Source organism: Pristiophorus japonicus, chromosome 1 (assembly GCF_044704955.1).
Source record: "Pristiophorus japonicus isolate sPriJap1 chromosome 1, sPriJap1.hap1, whole genome shotgun sequence".
Classification (NCBI taxonomy): Eukaryota; Metazoa; Chordata; class Chondrichthyes; family Pristiophoridae; genus Pristiophorus; species Pristiophorus japonicus.
In genome coordinates, this window is record NC_091977.1 from 220,593,944 (window position 1) to 220,613,550 (window position 19,607).

General features: G+C 43.1%; 1 protein-coding gene across 2 annotated transcripts in view; it reads left to right on the top strand.

The window, feature by feature from the left end:
• bnc2 (basonuclin zinc finger protein 2) overlaps positions 1–19,228 on the top strand; it is a 385,796-nt gene extending 366,568 nt beyond the window's left edge. Inside the window, exons 5-6 of one of the 2 annotated variants that reach the window (XM_070870160.1) lie at positions 10,897–10,923; positions 17,934–19,228. In XM_070870160.1, coding sequence (XP_070726261.1) covers positions 10,897–10,923; positions 17,934–18,591 — 685 coding nt within the window. In that variant the 3' untranslated portion in view covers positions 18,592–19,228. The remainder of the gene's footprint in view (positions 1–10,896; positions 10,924–17,933) is intronic. The other variant, XM_070870136.1, reaches the window with a different exon arrangement.
• The last annotated feature ends 379 nt before the right edge of the window (positions 19,229–19,607 follow it).

Consider the following 19,607-nt stretch of genomic DNA (forward strand, 5'->3'; position numbering starts at 1 on the left):
ATTCATACAAACATATATTGTCCCGCTGCTGGAAAAAAGGATTGTGGTTTCCAGTCATTTCTGTTTTACCAACATGTATTTAGAATTGAACAAAATACCACTTGGATAGTACATATAAAATAAAACAGTGTAACATTTAGTAACCTCACTTCACATTGCAAAAAAAGCCTAGAATAGACATTTGCAATGCAATAATAATAGCAAAAATTAATGTCTGTTCAATATACATTATTATGTGTAATACAGAGTGACTGTAATCTGTACAATGTATAGTGATTGTATAATCTCCATATAATACATAATGACTGTAATTGTTGCATATTGGGACTAATCTCTGTAATAAATGGTGAATGTAAGCTCAGTATAATGTTCAACGAGCATAGAATTACTGGCTAATGTATATTGTTTTGTAATGTGTAACAACTGCAACTTCCATAAGATACATAGTGACTGTGCACTTTTGCACAATCATCATATTTATAGGTGCTGTAAAGGCAATAATGCAGTCTACCTTCTTATCCCCTTTCCTCCTTTTGGTCAAATGTGAATCTTTTTTCATCAAGTCCTCCATTGTCTCATTGGTCTATACCACCTCCTTCCCTCATTGGTCCATACCTCCTTCACACACCTGACCAGTAGATTGATATCCTCCTGCAGCCCATGACTTTCCTCTTCATTATCAACCACACAGCCAATTTTAATGAAGTCTGCAAACTTCTTAATCATACTCCCGATATTCAAATCTAAATCATTGATCTATACCACAAAAAGCAAGGGTCCTAGTACTGAGCCCTGCGGAACCCTACTGGAAACATCCTTCCAATCACAAAAACATTCCATCAATCATTACCCTTTGCTTCCTTCCTCCAAGCCAATTTTGGATCCAACTTGACACTTTGCCCTGTGTCCAATGGGCTTTAACCTTCATGACCAGTCTACTATGTGGACCTTATCAAAAGCTTTGCTAAAGTCCATATATACTACATCGTACGCACTACCCTCACCTACCCTCTTGGTTACTTCCTCAAAAAATTCAATCAGGTTAGTCAGACACGATCTTTCCTTAACAAATCCGTGCTGACTGTCTTTAATTAATCCTTGCCTTTCCAAATGCAGATTTATCCTGTCTTTCAGGATTTTTTCCAATAATTTTCCCACCACTGAGGTTAGGCTGACAGGCCTGTAATTACTCGGCCTGTCCCTTTCTCTCTTCTTAAACAAGGGCACTACATTAGCAGTCCTCCAATCCTCCGGCGGTAGGCCACTTAATAGTGTAGGTGAACAAAGGGACCTTGGAATGCTTGTCCACAGATCCCTGAAAGTAGCAGGCCAGGTGGATAAGGTGTTAAGAAGGCATACAGAATGCTTGCCTTTATTGGCCGAGGCATAGAATATAAGAGCAGGGAGGTTATGTTTAAATTGTATAATACTTTGGTTAGGCCACAGCTGGAGTATTGCGTGCAGTTCTGGTCGCCGTATTGTAGGAAAGACGTGATTGCACTACAGAGGGTGCAGAGGAGATTTACTAGGATGTTGCTTGGAATGGAGAATCTTAGTTATGAGGACAGATTGGATAGGCTGGGTTTGTTCTCATTGAAACAGAGGAGGTTGAGAGGAGGTGTACAAAATATTGAGGGGCCTGGACATAGTGGATAGTAAGGGTATATTTCCATTGGTGGAGGGGTCTATAATGAGAGGGCATAGTTTTAAGGTGGTTAGTGGAAGGTTTAGAGGGGCTTTGAGGGGCGGCTTCTTTACGCAGAGGGTTGTGGAGATCTGGAACTCGTTGCCTGGAAGAGTGATGGATGCAGAAACCCTCACCACTTTTAAGAGATGGTTGGATGGGCACTTGAAGTGCAGTAACCTGCAGGGGTATGGACCTAGAGCTGGTAATTGGGATTAGACTCGATGACCTGTTGTTGGACGGAGCAGATATAATGGTAAGTACTGCAGGGAATAGAATACGGCCAGGGTGATCTCTTGGACTAGTTTCGATTGCCACGAAGGGTCGAAGAGGAATTTTCCCAGATTTTTTCTCCCTAAATTGGCCTGGGTTTTTATCTGGTTTTTGCCTCTCCCATGAGATCACATGGCTCCGGTTGGGGTGGAGTGTAGGATGTTTTAGTATAAGGGGTGTTGCAGTTGTGGTGAGGCAGATTGGTTGGGCTGGGTGCTCTTTGCCTTTCCGTCATTTTTCATAGGTTTATATGTAACCTTTAGGGCTGCTGACCAAGGGCTGTGTGGCTCTTTGTCGGCTGGCGCAGACACGATGGGCCGAAATGGCCTTCTTCTGCGCTGTAAATTTCTATGTTTCTATGTTTCTATTGTTCCATACCACCCCCTTCCCTCATTGATCCATACCTACCTCCTTCCCTCATTGGTCCATAATTACCTTCTTCCTTCGTTGGTCCATGCCTACCTTGTTCCCTCATTGGTCCATACCTACCTCCTTCCCTCATTGGTCCATGCCTACCTTGTTTCCTCATTGGTCCATACCTACTCCCTTCTCTCATTGGTCCATACCATTCTCATTGTCTCATTGCTGCATACCATTCTCCATTGTCTCATTGGTCCACACCTACCTACATTCCCAGAGTAGAATAATGGAAGTTGGGGTGGGGTGAAATCAAACCTCTATCCCATCACTCCACGGCATTGATCATTGTAGTTCCAATATGTATGCTACCATGTGCTTCACCCACCATTTCTATTTTCCACAGTACACGCTCTTCATAAGGTGTTTTTGGTACTATAAACAAAATAATATTAAAAGTAGAGAATCAACAAAAGGTTTGGGAGGGAAGTCCATGATAGAATAATCAGACATGGACTCTGATTGGAATAGTCTTAATTGGTCTTTACTTGATCTGTATTTTCAACAGCAACAACTTGCATTTATATAGCACCTTTAACATTGTAAAATGTCCCAAGGTATTTCACAGGAGCGATTATCAGACAACATTTGACATCAAGCCACATAAAGAGATATTAGGATAGACAATCAAATACTTTGTCAAAGAGGTAGGTTTTAAGGAGCATCTTAAAGTGTGAGAGAGGTTTAGGGAGGGATTTCCAGAGCTTACGGCCTAGGCAGCTGAAACCACGGCCACCAAAGGTGGAGTGGTGTATAATGGGGATGCTCAAGAATTGGTAGAGCACAGAGATATGACTGGAAGAGGTTACAGAGATACTGAGGGGTAAGGCCATGGAGGAATTTTGAACAGAAGGCTGAGAATTTTCAGTGTGTTATAGAAACGGTGGACAAGAAGTCAGGAATAGTCAATGCTGTCTTGCATGAAGGATGTGAAGCCAATGGACTTAATCTATTATATAGTAATTCTTTCATTTTAGGACTATCCAGCATAAGGGATACATGTGTCAGTTATGATCTAAATGAATTTCTTTGAAACTATTCAAAGTTGCAAAGTTTAGACATTTTGCAGAAACATTTGTATTGGGAAAATAATATCTGACTTAAATTTTGCCCCAGACTTGGACGAACAAATCACTTTTCAGTTTATTTCAGTTGTGAGCCAGGAATTCTTTAGGACACAGCCCCATTAAATGGCTATAATTTGCCTTCCATTTGTGTCTATATATTAATATATTTCTTGAGAGATTGTTTTCTTAGTGTTTTCAATTGGAAACTATTTTGCAAGGTTTAGGAATCATACATTATTGTCAGGATTGTCACGTAGTAAAAATCATTATGAAATTCAGAACAGGAAAGTTATAAAGTGAAAACTCCAAACTCTGAATCCTCAGATTAAGCAACAGCAATAAGCAAGAACATGTCACACTGCGTTCACCTGGTGACTTAATGAGTGCTGGCTGACACTATGTCTGCATGTAATAGAATTTCATGTTATGATATTAAAATATCGTGAACCATCATTTAAATTAAAACTTGACGCATGTATTTGTTTATTTAGAAAATGTTTTAGATTCACAAATATTCTGTAGCTACATGCATTTGCTAATTCTGCTTGATGGTAATTAGCATCAGGAAGGCCCAGGAAGTGGATTAATACAGCTGTTATATCATAACAACATAAGAAATAGGAGCAAGAGTAGCCCATTGGCCACTCGAGCCTGCTCCGCCACTCAATAAGATCATGGCTGATCTGATCTTGGCCTCAGCTCCACGTCCCTGCCCGCTCACCATAACCCTTCACTCCTTTATCGTTCAAAAATCTGTTTATCTCCACCTTAAATATATTCAATGACCCAGCCTCCACAACTCTCTGGGGCAGAGAATTCCACAGATTTACGACCCTCTGAGAGAAGAAATTTCTCCTCATCTCAGTTCTAAATGGCGACTCTTTATTCTGAAACTATGCCCTCTAGTTCTAGATTCACCCACGAGTGGAAACATCCTCTCCACAATTACCTTGGGTAAGCCCCCTCAGAATCTTATACATTTCAATAAGATCACCTCTCATTCTCCTGAACTCCAATGAATATAGGCTTAACCCTTCTTCCTAAGTCAACCCCTTCATCTCAGGAATCAACCTAGTGAACTTTCTCTGAACTTCCTCCAATGCAAGTCTATATCTCCTTAAATAAGGAGTCCAAAATTGTAGTCTCACCAATACCCTGTACAGTTGTAGCAGGACTTCCCTACTTTTATACTCCATCCCCCTTGCAATAAAGGCCAACATTCCATTTGCCTTCCTGATTACTTGCTGTACCTGCATGCTAACTTTTTGTGCTTCATGCACAAGGACCCCCAGGTCCCTCTGTAGTGCAGCATTTTGTAATGTCTCTCCATTTAAATAATAATTTGCTTTTTTATTTTTCCTGCCAAAGTGGATAACCTCACACTTTCCCACATTATACCTCATCTGCCAAATGTTTTCCCACTCACTTAGCCTGTCTATATCCCTTTGCAGATTCTTTGTGTCCTCATCATAATTTGCTTTCCTACCCCTCTTTGTATCATCATCAAACTTGGCTACATTACACGCAGTCCCTTTATTCAAGTCATTAATATAGATTGTAAATAGTTGAGGCTCCACAAGTTACCGTTTGCCAACCGGAAAATGACCCATTTATCCCGACTCTCTGCTTTCTGTTAGTTAGCCAATCCTCTATCCATGCTAATATATTACCCCCAACCCCGTGAGTTCTTATCTTGTGCAGTAACCTTTTATGTGGCACCTTATTGAATGCCTTCAGGAAATCCAAATACACCACATCCACTAGTTTCCCCTTATCCACCCTGCTTGTTACATCCTCAAAGAACTCCAGCAAATTTGTCAAACATGATTTCCCTTTCATAAAACCATGCTGACTCAGCTTGACTGTATTATGCTTTTCCAAATGGTCTGCTACTGCTTCCTTAATAATGGACTCTAGCATTTTCGCAACAATAAATGTTAGGTTAACTGGTCTATAGTTTCCTGCTTTCTGTCTCCCTCCTTTTTTAAATAGGGGCATTACATTTGCGGTTTTCCAATCTGCTGGGATCTCTCGCCTTTATTTAAGATCAGAACACTGGTTTGAGACCCAACTTTCTCACCCTGCAACTGAATTTGAAATTCAACCATACTATGATCACTCTTCCCTAGAGGATCCTTTACTATGACATAATGTATGAACCCTGTCTCATTACACATTACCAGATCTAAGATAGCCTACTCCCTGGTTGGTTCCACAATAGTTCAAGGAAACCATCCCGGATACACTCAATGAACTCTTCCTCAAGGCTACCTTGGCCAATTTGATTTGTCCAATCAATATGAAGATTAAAATCGCCCATGATTATTTCCGTACCTTTCTTACAAGCCTCCATTATTTTTTGATTTATACTCTGTCCTACAGTGTAGCTACTGTACTATAGCCTATAGACTATACCCACGAGTGACTTCTTCCACATATTATTTATTATCTCCACCCAAACTGATTTTACATCTTGATCTTCTGAGCCAATATCATTTCTCACTACTGCACTGATCTCATCTTTTATTAACAGAGCTACCCCACCTCCTTTTCCTTTCTGTCTATCCTTCTGAATTGTCAAATACCCCTGAATATTCAGTTCCCAGCCTTGGTCACCTTGACTCTGTAATGGCCATCTGATCATACCCATTTATATCTATTTGTGCCGTCAACTCGTCTATCTTGCTATGAATGCTGCATGCATTCAGATAAAGAGCTTTTAATTTTGTATATTTACTATTTTTCCCTGCTTTGACCCCACTTTCTGATACACTCTTATGTTTATATATTCTGTCCCTTCCTGTCACACTCTGGTTATCATTTCCCCTATCGCTACCCTGCTCTATTGCCTTCTCCTTTCTCTTTGACTTTTTTAATTTCCGCTTACCTGAACCCTCCCCCGCCCCCACCCACACTATTTAGTTTAAAGCCAAGTTATTTGATTCGCCAGGACACCGGACCCAGCTCGGTTCAAGTGAAGCCCGTCCCAACGGAACAGCTGCCTCATACCCCAGTACTGGTGCCAGTTCATCAAGAATTGAAACCCATTTCTTCAACACCAGTCTTCAACCCAAGCATTCATCTCTTTGATCTTATGTACCCTGTGCAAATTTGCTCGTGGCTCAGGTAATAATCCAGAGATTATTACCTTTGCAATTCTGCTTTTTAATTTAGCCCCTAGCTGCTTATACTCCCTCAGCAGAACCTCTTTCTTTGTTCTACCTATGTCATTGGTACCTACATGGACCACGACAATTGGATCTTCCCCCTCCCACTCCAAGTTCCTCTCCAGCCCAGAGGAGATGTCCTTAAACCTGGCACCGGGCAGGCAACACATCCTTCGTGACTCGCGCTCTTGGCTGCAGAGAACGGTATCTATCCCCCTAACTATTCTGTCACCTGTCATTACAACATTTCTTTTTACTCCCCCCACTTGAATGGCCCCCTGTATCATGGTGCTGTGGTCAGTTTGCTCATCTTCCCTGCAGTCCCTGCTCTCGTCTACACAGGGAGTAAGAACAAGCGCTGAGGCTCCTCCTTCACTCCATCCGGAGTCCCCATACCTTCCTCACTCATCATCACACCCTCCTGACCCTGACCACGGACCAAATTTGAATTATTTAACTTAAAGGGTATGACTGCCTCCTGGAGCACAGCGTCCAGGTAACTCTCCCCCTCCCTGATGTATCGCAGTGTCTGAAGCTCGGACTCCAGCTTATCAACTCTGAGCTGAAGTTCCTCGAGCTGCCAACATTTGCTGCAGATGTGGTCACCGTGGACCTCAATGGTGTCCACCAGCTCCCACATGCAACAGCTGCAACACATTGCCTGCTCTCCCATCTCTATTATATTTTATTTAATTAATTAGGTTTTAAGTTGAAATATCAATTATCTATGTTTACTTTTTAATCCTGGCTCTTAATTTAACCCAATGCCCAAGTTTAGAAAAAAAGGAGAAATACTCACCAACCAGCCAATCACTTACCTGCTTTCCTGTGACGTCATACTTTGATTTCCCCCCCCTCCCTCCCTCCTCTCTCCCCTCCCTCCCTCCTCTCTCCCCCCCCTCCTTCCTCTCTCCCCCCCTCCCTCCTCTCTCCCCCCCCTCCCTCCTCTCTCCCCCCCCTCCCTCCCTCCTCTTCCCCCCCTCCCTCCTCTCTCCCCCTCCCTCCTCTCTCCCCCCTCCCTCCTCTCTCCCCCCCCCTCCCTCCTCTCTCCCCCCCCTCCTCTTCCCCCCCCTCCCTCCTCTCTCCCCCTCCCCCCCTCCCTCCTCTTCCTCCCCCCCTCCCTCCTCCCTCCTCCCCCCCTCCCTCCTCTCTCTACCCCTCTCTCCCTCTCAGGTCGGCTCACGCTGCTGCCGGTTGTGGCGGCTCCAAACTAGCTCCTTTTACCCCCGCTGCTGCTGCTGGTGTCCAACCAGGTCAGTGTTGCACTGGACCTTGGGCACTGCACCTTTTATCCCCACTGCTGCTGGTGTCTCCAACCAGGTCTCCACATGTCAAGAAAACCGTCAGGATGGCTTTGTTGCTTCAGCTAGTGGACTACGTGTAGAGACAATGCCATTTTCACTTTACGTTGAATCTCGAATCTCTCAAGTTAGTTAAACACGATTTGCCGTTGACATATCCGTGCTGGCTTTCCTTAATTAATATCATAGAAACATACTTATTTTGAAAGCAGGAAGGATTATTTAGTACTCAAACAGTTACACTTTAAAAACAGAATAGAAATAGAGCCTATTCCATTAAACAATATGGGTATTTAAAAGCCACAATGCTTACAGTCATGCTACAGAAGCCTGATTCTATTAAGTCTCTAATCATGAGTCTCCTTTGTATGGCGTCAGTTGCCTTGTGTTGCACACAGTCGCATGTCAGCAGCGGCCTATTCTCCTTTTTGGAAACGTGTGGTTCATGGTTTCACTGATTGGTGTGGCACAATTATTAAGAGTCTGGCCGTGTAAACACTGGAGCAGAATTTTACAGCTGGGTTGAGCCTCGCTTATGACCTTATCTTAAGCTTCTCCATGATAGATATTGTTTTGAGGCTCTTTCGTGTCAGTGGAGCCTCAATTGTAGAACAGAGTGACCATATTTCCTAAACCAAATCCGCGGACACACAGGGTGGGAGCACAGCAAAGTAGCTAGGACGCGTATCAAGAAAACCGGCAGGACAGCTTTGTTGCTTCAGCGAGTGGACTACGTATAGAGACAATGCCATTTTCACTTTAAGCTGAATCTCGAATTTCGAAAATTAGTTAAACACGATTTGCCTTTGACATAGCCGTGCTGGCTTTCCTTAATTAATCCACACTTGTCCAAGTGACTGTTAATTTTGTCCCAGATTATCATTTCTAAAAGCTTCCCCACTACCGAGGCTAAACTGACTGGTCTGCAGTGGCTGGGTTTATCCTTATACCCTTTTTTGAAAAAGGGTGTAAAATTTGCAGTTCTCCAGAACTCTGGCACCACCCCAGTATCCAAGGAGGATTGGGAGATTATGGCCAGTACCTCCACGATTTCCACCCTTACCTCCCTCAACATCCGGTCCTGGTGATTTATCTACTTTAAGTACAGCCAGCCTTTCTAGTACCTCTTTATCAATTTTTATCCCATTCAGTATCTCAACTACCTCTGCTTTCACTATGACATTTGCATTTATATAACAAAGACTACATACGGGGTGAGTTTACTGAACCAGGGACTTTTCCAGGATCATTGTTTGCCCGGAGACACAGTACCTAATCCGGGGACTGTTCCCAGAAAACGGGGATGCATAGTAAGCCTATTGTAGAATGATTTCACCAGCAATCTACAGCATCCAATGTTTAATTCTGATTGCCAGTGGTTCTAATGCATGTGTCAATCTCTAATCCTTATGTAGCATTCTCAATTGTGCTGACAAAAATAAGGGAGCTGAGGTTCCCAACCCAGCCTAATGCAAAACAATCTCGATATCCTGCTCCTGAAAAGCTTAAATTATTGAACTGGCTTGATTGCAATTATCATTTAAGCTTTTTTAAAAAAAGGATTTGATGAACCAGTGGTTATCAAAGTGGCAAATGCAAAAAGACTGGGAAATTTTCCACCTTTTGTGCCTTCGATTGGCATCAATCATTCCCAGATTATGCACGGGTCAGGTTCAGAGTAAAGCTCTCTCTATTCTATTCCAATCTCGGAAGAGCACTCTTTACTAAACCATTGTGATATTTCTACCTCCTACAGCAGTCATCTTTGTGGTCTCTTGGAGTAAAATTGCAAACCTTGTATAATTTGTGCTTAATTATGGGTAGGTTTATAATATTGTCTTGTGGGTTGAAACTCTCCTAAACTTTGGTTTAATGGGGCGTGGGGCAGGCGATTATGTTCAGTGAGTGCTGCTTGTACTTTCTGAAGGAAGTGTTTTGTAGGTATTTCATTGGAGAGATGAGACTTTGAGCTCTCAGTCTGGACTCAATTCAAACCCAGCTTGCAGTGGCGGAGGAAAAATATGCAAAGCCATTGCACCTCCCAGTCCCCTCACTCGAAGATTGTTAAATCAGTCTAATATTCTATTATTTAATTGTAGTTTTTTGGAAGAGTTTTCCGCCTATTTTCACTGGATAGTATTACAGTCGGATAAATAAATAAAGGTATTAGACCTTGAACAACTACATAAATAACAGGGATGATTGAATGGTACACCAGGCTAGAGCAGGGGCATAAGGGGAAGGGAAGGAAGATGAGTTTACGCTGATGTATTGCTTCAATGTTTTAAAATAAATGTCAGAAAACTATGTTTTTTTTTAATTGCAGATCCTGTTCACCCCTTTTGATTTTTGGCCTGAACCATCATCGGTGACTAGTTTAAATTACATCATCAACTGCCTCCCCCGTTCATTGTGTGCAGTTAGGAGTCCGTTTTGAGTGCGAATCAAGCCAAGAGTTTGGTGATTGTACGGCGTGTCGATCCTTTATCCTGTATTTTGGGGGGAGGGAGTGTGCTCAGACTATTGTCTTTTGGAGAGAAAAAAAGGGTGACAATTTTGAATGTTCCCCTGTGCTTCTGTGCAGTGGAATTAAATGAACACAACATGTCAGAGGAGACGCTGTGAATGGAGTTTTATACTGGCGCCCATCCCATGTGGGAAGGAGGTCTGTAGTCGAGGTCTTAGCCAAGTGTGTCAAAATAAAGGAAATAAATTAACTCAAGAATTACTTTACAGATCTTCCCTGTATTTCACAGGCCAGCTCCCCAGTGAAGCAGGTTCTCTTTTTAAAAGTTGGTTTGTCCTCTGATGTCTTTGAAAGTACGGGAGAGGGGTCCCATTTTGTTTCCTAATATGTATTGACGTGTTAACAGTATCCATTCTCCAGTTGTAACAGTACTGATTATGAAAGCACTAGTTTCCTGGTTTATGTGACTAAAAGGCGTAACTAATTTTTCTTTCTTTTTTTTATATAACCCATTTCTCAGGCATCCCATACACAGAATACCGCACAGGTATAAACCATTTACTAATCTTACAAGTAGTTGTAGCTTATTGTGAAATTGTAAACTACTGTCTGAAATACTTGCAAGTGCACGCCAATGTAAAATTGGTACGAGTGCGTTAAAATTGTACAAAGAACAAACTCTTACTTCAGTGCCAGACTTAAACTCTTACTAAGATATAACTGCTTGTCAGGTATTTTCTAATGATAACTGCCTGATGTTAACATAATTAGCATGTTAAAAATGCTAATCCAGTGAGTAAAATGCAGCCAAGTATCAGTAGATATAAGAAACCATAGTAATGTTTGGAGACTGTGCTAAGGGAGTGTTGATATTTCACTGAATTGAAGGGATGTCTATTATTAACAACAGTTTATTGAAGCTTCCCGTATTTTCCGAGTCCCTCCCATCCCAGTTTTGATTCATGTACTGATATGATCATCTGCTGTCCAGAGAAACTGCTTGAGCTGATGCATAACCTGAATTTAAGCTTATCTTTCTTTAAATGTCCGCATCCCCCTTCTCTCCCCCCTGATTATCTGTGTGTCAGTTTCAAATCAATTCCATAATCGCAAAATCAACCAAATAGCAAGCTTGCACCCTGGATCTGGTTCCCACAATGAGTAGGAACTGTTCTCTGAAGAGAAAGAAAGTTTGCAGGGTTATGGGGAAAAAGCTGCTGTGTGGGTCTAAATTGGATAGCACGATGGCCCGACTGGCTTCTGTCTGTGCTGTGAGATTCTTAAAAATAAATCAAAAGCAATGAATAAAATCATCATGGACTGGTTGTAATTGCAGCAATTTTAATATTGACAATAACACACCCAAAAGCAAGACCAAGGTCATAATTTTGGAATTATTTTGATTATTCACAAGGTGCTGTTGGAGTGGCACACAGTGTACCATACCAGGCACCACAATCTTTATATTGTTATCTGCCATTGCTTGCTTAATTTTCCAAAAGTACCTTTTGTTCATTGAGCACGGTTTGCTTTTGATATTATAGCATTAACCTTTTGAACTCTCAGTTGCCACCATTTCTCATACATTCACATTCTCGTTCTCCTATTATTTACCTTTAAAAGACTTGCATTTATATCACGCCTTTCACAACATCAGGACATCCCATAATGCTTTACAATCAATGTTGTGCTTTTTGAAGTGTAGTCACTGTTGTAATGTGGGAAATGCGGCAGCCAATTTACGCACAGCAAGGTCGCACAACAGCAGCATATAATCGGTTTAATGATGTTGGATGAGGAATCAATATTGGCCAGGGCACTGGGAGAACTCCCCTGCGCTTCTTCAAAATAGTGCTACGTCCATGTGAGAGGGCAGATTGGGCCTCAGTTTAAGGACGCATTTATTTATAACACTTAAAAGCTCTGATTGGGTCCCCTTGATCACATGACTGATTGCTGATTGGTCCCTTTAGAGGATAAGGCACAGCCAGCAGTTCCTCTGAATGTGTAATTAGAACTGCCCTGCCTACGTAGTCAGTGACTTTGCAAAGTGTCATTTGAGCCATTCTGACTGCCGACTCCAGACAAAATAGAGCTCAATTTCACAGGTTAAGACCTTCTCCCACCCCCAAACAAGTTCCTGCCCCACGCCCCCCTCGCCCAAGTTCATTATCTAACCCCACCCGCCCAAGCTCCTGACTTACTCCCCAACCCCATGGATTGTTAACAGGTATATTGTGTATGAAGTTAATAGTGACAGTGTCGTGACTTCTGGATTTCGTCCAGTCTTGCCATCTAGATCACACTCTTAACTCCCCCTCCCTTAGACCTGGATCACGTTCTTCTGCCATCCCCACCGTGCTCTCTGTGATCTTTACCCCCCCTGCCCCCCTCCCCCCCACCGAGTTCCTGACCTCTCTTCCCCCCACCGATTCCTCCCTTTGGCTCTGATTCCTCCTCTTACTCTCTCTCCCCTCTCTCCGACCTCTCTCTCTTTTTCTGTCTGTCCGACCTCTCTCTCTCTGACCCCCCTCTCTCCAAGCCCCGCCCTCTCTCTTTCTCCCCCCCTCCCCCTCTTTCTCCCCTCTCCTGAGCTCGCTCTCTCTCCCCTCTCTCTCTCCCTCGCACTCTCCCACTCCCCCTCTGTGTCTCCGATCTCTCTCTCTGTCATCTCTCCCTCCCCCTCCCCATCTCTCTCTCTCCCACCTCCCCCCCCACTCACTCTCTCCCCCTTCTCTCTCCCCCTCTCTCTCTCCTCGCTCTCTCCCCTCTCTCTTTCTCTCCCCTCTGTCTCTCCGATCTCTCTCTCTGTCATCTCTCCTCTCTCCCCCTCCCCCTCCCCATCTATCTCTCTCCCACCTCCCTGCCACTCTCTCTCTCTCCCCCCTCTCTCACCCCTCTCTCTTCCCCCCTCTCTCTTCCCCCCTCTCTCTTCCCCCCTCTCTCTCCCCTCTCTTTCTCCTCATCTCTCTCTCTCTCCCTCTCTCTCTCCCCTCCCTCTCTTTCCGATCTCTCTGATCTCTCCCTCTCTATCCTCTCTCCAATCGCCCTTTCGATCCTCTGTTTTCGCCACAGATCCAGTGAGGGGCCTTCTCCCACAGGGTTGAGGAAAGTGTGGGCCCCGCTGCAGCTGCAACTGTAGGATACTGTGCATGTGCAGCCAGACCTCGGTGACATTGCGCATGTGCATAAAGGATCGGGTGTGCAAAGGGATAGGGCAGAACGCGCGCATGTGTAGAAGGACACAAAAATGTTGTTGCAGATAATCACTCCATCGGTTTAATGTCTCATCTGAAAGATGGCACCTCTGACAGTACAGCACTCCCTCAGTACACACACACAGAATCTCTCTCTCACACACACACACAACCTCACACACACACAGCCACACACACAACCTCTCTCACAGATACACACTGAATCTAATCATTGTCATGGTAACTTAACTGCACATGTGAATTGAGCTCATTGTTAGGGTTCAGTCTACACTAGAATAGTGTACTAGAATAGTGGAGAAGCCAGAAAATGTTGGTTACATCAAAGTGTTGGGAGGGATGGGGGGACGGGACGGAGGGGTGACAGAGACTATCACTAAATCACCCTCTCATTTGTAGTTTCAGAAAGGGTTCAACTGGCTTTTTAAGGCTCATATCCGTCAAGGGTGGTTTATTAGAAGAATATTTGTTTCCCTGCCGTTCTCTATTTTTGTGCTGAAATTCCAACCTGTGTGGATACAAAATTGCATTTGGCAAACCACAGACTAAAGGGCCTCTCATTGCTAAAAGTAAAGTAGGTGTCACAAAGTTCAGACAGCACAACTGAACCAAGACTCCATTTTCTTCATGTTTTCACCGAGGAATGACAATGTCTGTCCATCATCCGGTGCCTAGCCAGGCTAAAGCCAGAGAGCCCACGGATCAAACACTCCACAAAAGTGTCCTGAAGAAAAGAGAAATGATCTTATTGTATATTGTTTACAGTACAAGGTGGTCCTTCTTATGTACTATGTCGTAGGGAGTGTTGAGTGAAAAGCCTCTTGCTGATTCCTGTCGTATTTTATTTTGGGGGTATTACTGAAACATCATTGTAACAGACCTGCAAGGAAATTTGGAGTTGTGGTTCCCATCTTTTTTGACTATACATTCCTGGGAACTTTTTTTTCTTTGAGCACGGCTTCTGCAAATAATAGATTTTTTGGGGGGGTGGGGGAGGGGGGGGCGGGAAGAGTTGGAACTCCTCCATTAGTAAATTGAAAAGCCTTTCAAGTTAGAACTTTCTACATCCCCAACTGGCTCCTGCATCCAGCACTAATGCACTCCTCAGAGTTCATTTTAGTTATTACATTACACCTGCATCAATGGAGCAATTTGTTACAGTAGTCAAGAGCATCAAATTGAGTAAATGTCAATATAAATGGATTATATGAAACTAGCTGTACTGCTGACAAAGGGAAGGGGGACTTGTAGGAAAAGAGTCCCACGCTGTAATAGCCCATCTCAGCACATCACTCAGCCAACTAGAGTTTGAAGACTGCGACAAGGTGTAATCTAATTCAAGTATCATTTGGAATTTGACCTGCAAAGAGCTTTAGGAAGTGTTATATCAATCCTGCCTTTAGGTTTTAAGGATTTATCTTGAGAAGTCCATCTAAAGATGCAACATGATGATTTTTGTATTGATGATACAATAATTATCTTGCAGGTAATCACAATATTCCACAATTTCCAATACCTTGCCTGCATTAGCTGTCATTAGTGCCATTTGTACAGGTCTGCGAATGTCTGGATTCAGCTTTGTGCCTTATCACACCTGTGCACCATTGCAATATATTTTCATACAAAGCAAAGGAGTGCATTTTGCTGATGATTCAGCTCCCTCGCTGTGTTTTGTTGGAGTCGGTAGATTTGTGTTGTGCTTGGAATCATTTCCCAGGACAGATGTGTGCCACATTTATCATGACATGGGTAAACATTGGCCAATATTAAACAGACATGGGGATACAGTTACACAGAACAAGGCACAGCTAGAAGTGAGTTATAAGGCTGTAATTCAATCAGGTGACATCATAAGCAGACGAGGAATACCAGTGTGCTTTCCCAGTGTCACTGGAACCTCAGGATATTGCTGTTGTATCACCACCTTTTGATGATCATATTCTACAGTTTAACTTTTTAAATCTGTTTTACTTGGATTACACTACTTATAAGTAAAGCTTGTTAGGTTGAGTGACTGGTGAATTCATTGAGAGTAGATTAGAAAAGTTGTGATGTAAGCAAGTGCAAATGTATTGATTATGTGACCGATAGGAAGCCATTAGTTAACTATGAGTCAGCATTACCAGTGAGATGTTGAATGCTTCACTGCTTTCTATATGTCGTACGCCCATATGTCTAAACTATGCACTGGATGTTTCACACAAATGTTCCGCGCATATTAAAATCTAAACTGGTTCCACTCATTAGTACCTGATTGAACAATTTGACATCCGTTGTATCATACCATGACTGGTTAAATATGCAAACTAGAAATTCAATAAAAACAATCCACATTACTTAATTATCATTCTTACCCCCCTCCAGCCCCCCCCCCCCCAATAAAAATAACAAGCAAAAGTCAATAAGTCTGTAATGATAGAACGGAGGTCTAAATATTAAAAACATTTTAAAAGCATGAAGGGCAGAGGGCAAAGGTTATCCAGGAAGTTTCTTGTTTCTATGTGGAGTCTTGGTACAGTTGGGCAGTTACACTTGGTACAATTCAGGCAAGGCTCCAGCAAACTTCAGCTGCCTTCAGATTTGTGTTTCATAGAAACATAGAAAATAGGTGCAGGAGTAGGCCATTCAGCCCTTCGAGCCGTACCGCCATTCAATAAGATCATGGCTGATCATTCCCTCAGTACCCCTTTCCTGCTTTCTCTCCATACCCCTTGCTCCCCTTAGCCGTAAGGGCCATATCTAACTCCCTCTTGAATATATCCAATGAACTGGCATCACCAACTCTCTGCGGCAGGGAATTCTATAGGTTAACAACTCTCTGAGTGAAGAAGTTACTCCTCATCTCAGTCCTAAATGGCCTACCCCTTATCCTAAGACTATGTCCCCTGGTTCTGGACTTCCCCAACATTGGGAACATTCTTCCCGCATCTAACCTGTCCAGTCCCGTCAGAATCTTATACGTTTCACACATTTGTAATACATTTTAACTTAACTGACCTTTCTAATTTTAACTATAGAGCTGACTTTCCCCTCCCCTTATTTTAAACCTTGTTTTTTTCCCACTGTCTGAAGATACCCCTCATCCCCTCACCATGCTTCTATTGCATGTGCACTTTGTCTGTATTACAAATTTGGGTCTTTCGTAAATACCTTCTTGGGTTCAATGACATCAGTCACTCCTTTAAGTGGAACCTACAGCTTGCAATTAACTCACACAGCCCAATTCCTACTTATACAATTGTCAGTACATTGCCCTTGACATACAGACTGGATATTGGGTCTTTTACACCTGTTCTCATGTGTTCTCCAATCCTTCAGTAGGCAGGGTTTCCACTTCAACAGACAGGGCCAGAATGAAACATTAAGTTGTTTTAATACTCAGACAGCAAGTGAACAGTTATGATCAGACTCACTTAATTTAATCAGTATAACTAGTCTTTGCATAATACAAAATAGTGAGCATGCTATGCTTCCCCACATCAGTGGGTTGTCTTAAACCAAAAAATATCTAATGACTCTCTTGCTCCTAACCACCTGTGTCTGTGGTGAAAGCCTACCCTACCAGCTTTCTGCTAAAATACCTAACTGCCAGTGTGTGTTTCCATCCCACTTTAGCTCTGTGTTCACTACTAGAGCAGGGGCCTATGTCATACACCCCTTGCCAAACAACCCAGATAAGAGACTTCCGAACACAGTGTGAGGTCTTTATCAATTACCAAGGCAGGCTAATGAATTACTTGGTTTCGGTCTTTGATGAAATAACTATCTCATTAGCATTTTAACTAACTTTCATCCCCGTGCTCTTGTTCAACTTCTGTGACTGCACTTTTGCTTTAAAAACCCAACATTTGAATGTAACTCTTTTCTGTGGAAAAATGGTCAGAAAAGCCCAAAGGGTGACCGCCAGACTGAATCAGTGATCAGGCCACTTGTTCTAATGTGCTGTTTTGGGCTTTGAGTAGCTGTTTAGCACCAATCAACTATCCCTCTGATTCTTCCTCCTACCTTCCCTCCAGTCACCAACAATTCCAGACAGCTCTGGCTGAGATTGGGGATTTTTGGGAGAGAACCCACCACTTAAACGTCAAAGTAGTGAGCAAGTTTGCAGCAACAAATGATGACTGTTCTCTACGCTTTCTAGCTTTGCTTATAAATTATTGTCATACTCTAGTAACTAAAGCACAGGAGTTGGGGAAATGTCAGTAGGGTTCTTTGTGGACAATTTTCATTGCCCATGGTATTCGCAAACCTTGATATTTATTAAGTTCTGGTACAGGTTAGAATGCTAGGACTGCTATGAACATATCATGTACTGACCTCACCTCCTTCTTACTCTTTCCAGACACAGTGCCAACATAAACCTTCACCGTAAGCTGCTGACCAAAGAACTGGATGAAATGGGGATGGATGCAGCTCCACCACTCGCCAAGGACTTACGCGAAGAATTCTTGGCCAAGATCTACGGTGGGCACCATGGAATCGGGCTGGACATGAGGGACGAAGCCAGTTCACCGGCAGGGACAGACGATTCCCACACCAATGGCTATGCGAGAGTCACAGCAGATGATTACATGGTGCTAGACCTCAGCACCACTTCCAGTGTCCAATCCAGCAGCAGCATCCACTCGTCGCGGGAATCGGAGGCGGGCAGCGATGAGGGGATCCTGTTGGATGAGATGGATGGGGCCAGCGACAGTGGTGAATCCGCTCACAGAGCAGAGGCCCAGTCCCAAGCAGCCGGTTCCAGTCATGACATCCTAGAGGCTTCCTTACTGCAGGCGGCATCAACTAGCAATGGTGGAATCATGTGTATTATCTGCCACAAAATGTACAGCAACAAGGGGACTCTGAGGGTTCACTACAAGACTGTGCATCTCCGTGAAATGCACAAGTGCAAGGTTCCTGGGTGCAACATGATGTTCTCCTCTCTGCGGAGCCGGAATCGGCATAGCCAGAACCCTAATCTACACAAAAACGTTCCCTTTGCCTCCATAGTTTAATGCAGGCCTCTACTCCAGGTGGCCCTGATCTGTGGAAACTGCCGAGCCTTTAAGACATTAGGTGCTTTCTCTGCAGTTTTGCCCTCCGACCTGGGATTTGGACACAAAGAGCAATTGTTTCAGCTCAATAGATTGAAACCCCGGCTCTTGTTGAAATGCTCACGCTTAATTCATCTCCAAAGAGACAATTTGAACTATCTGTGACTGTTGCCTGCGAAAAAAAGTACCTTCTTGTTGTCTTTGTGTACTTAACTACTTGTCAGCTTTTGAAAGAAACTTTGATTGAGCATGGCGGCTTATTTTGTAAATACTGTGCCCTTGAAAGGCCAATGATGTAAATCTATTATACTGTCATCCTGATAAGCCAAGGTCCTCTTTTTATAATATTTGTAGTTTGTGAAATATTCCTCTAAAATCAGCAATGCGGAGCATATAAAGTAAATTTCACACTTCCTTGAATTTGTCAGACAACCATCAGATTTTGGATCAGTGTATCTGTCTGTGCAGATGTTGGGCATTTGATGCCATTTTGTAGCCTTGTCCTTTACATTCATAAGGAGGCGCAACCTTAAAATTAGAGCTAGGCCATTTTGGAGTGATGTCAGGAAGCACTTCTTCACATAAAGGGCAGTGGAAATCTGGAACTCTCTCCCCCAAAAAGCCGTTGAGGCTGGGGCTTAATTGAAAATTTCAAAACTGAGATTGGTAGATTTTTGTTAGGCAAGGGTATTAAAGGTTACGGAACCAAGGTGGGTAGATGGAGTTGAGGTACAGACCAGCCATGATCTAATTGAATGGTGGAACAAGTTCGAGGGGCTGAATGGCCTCTTCCTGTTCCTATATTCCAAAGTATCAATCTCATACGTCAAAATCAGTAGTTTTTTCAGTTGTCATCGCATCATTATTTATAAAATAGAATAGCTGACCTGACCTTTCTATGTATTTAATAATACTGTATTAAGTTTTATCAACTGCTCTGTGGCTCCCTCCCTAAACGACAAGTATATTCCACGAAA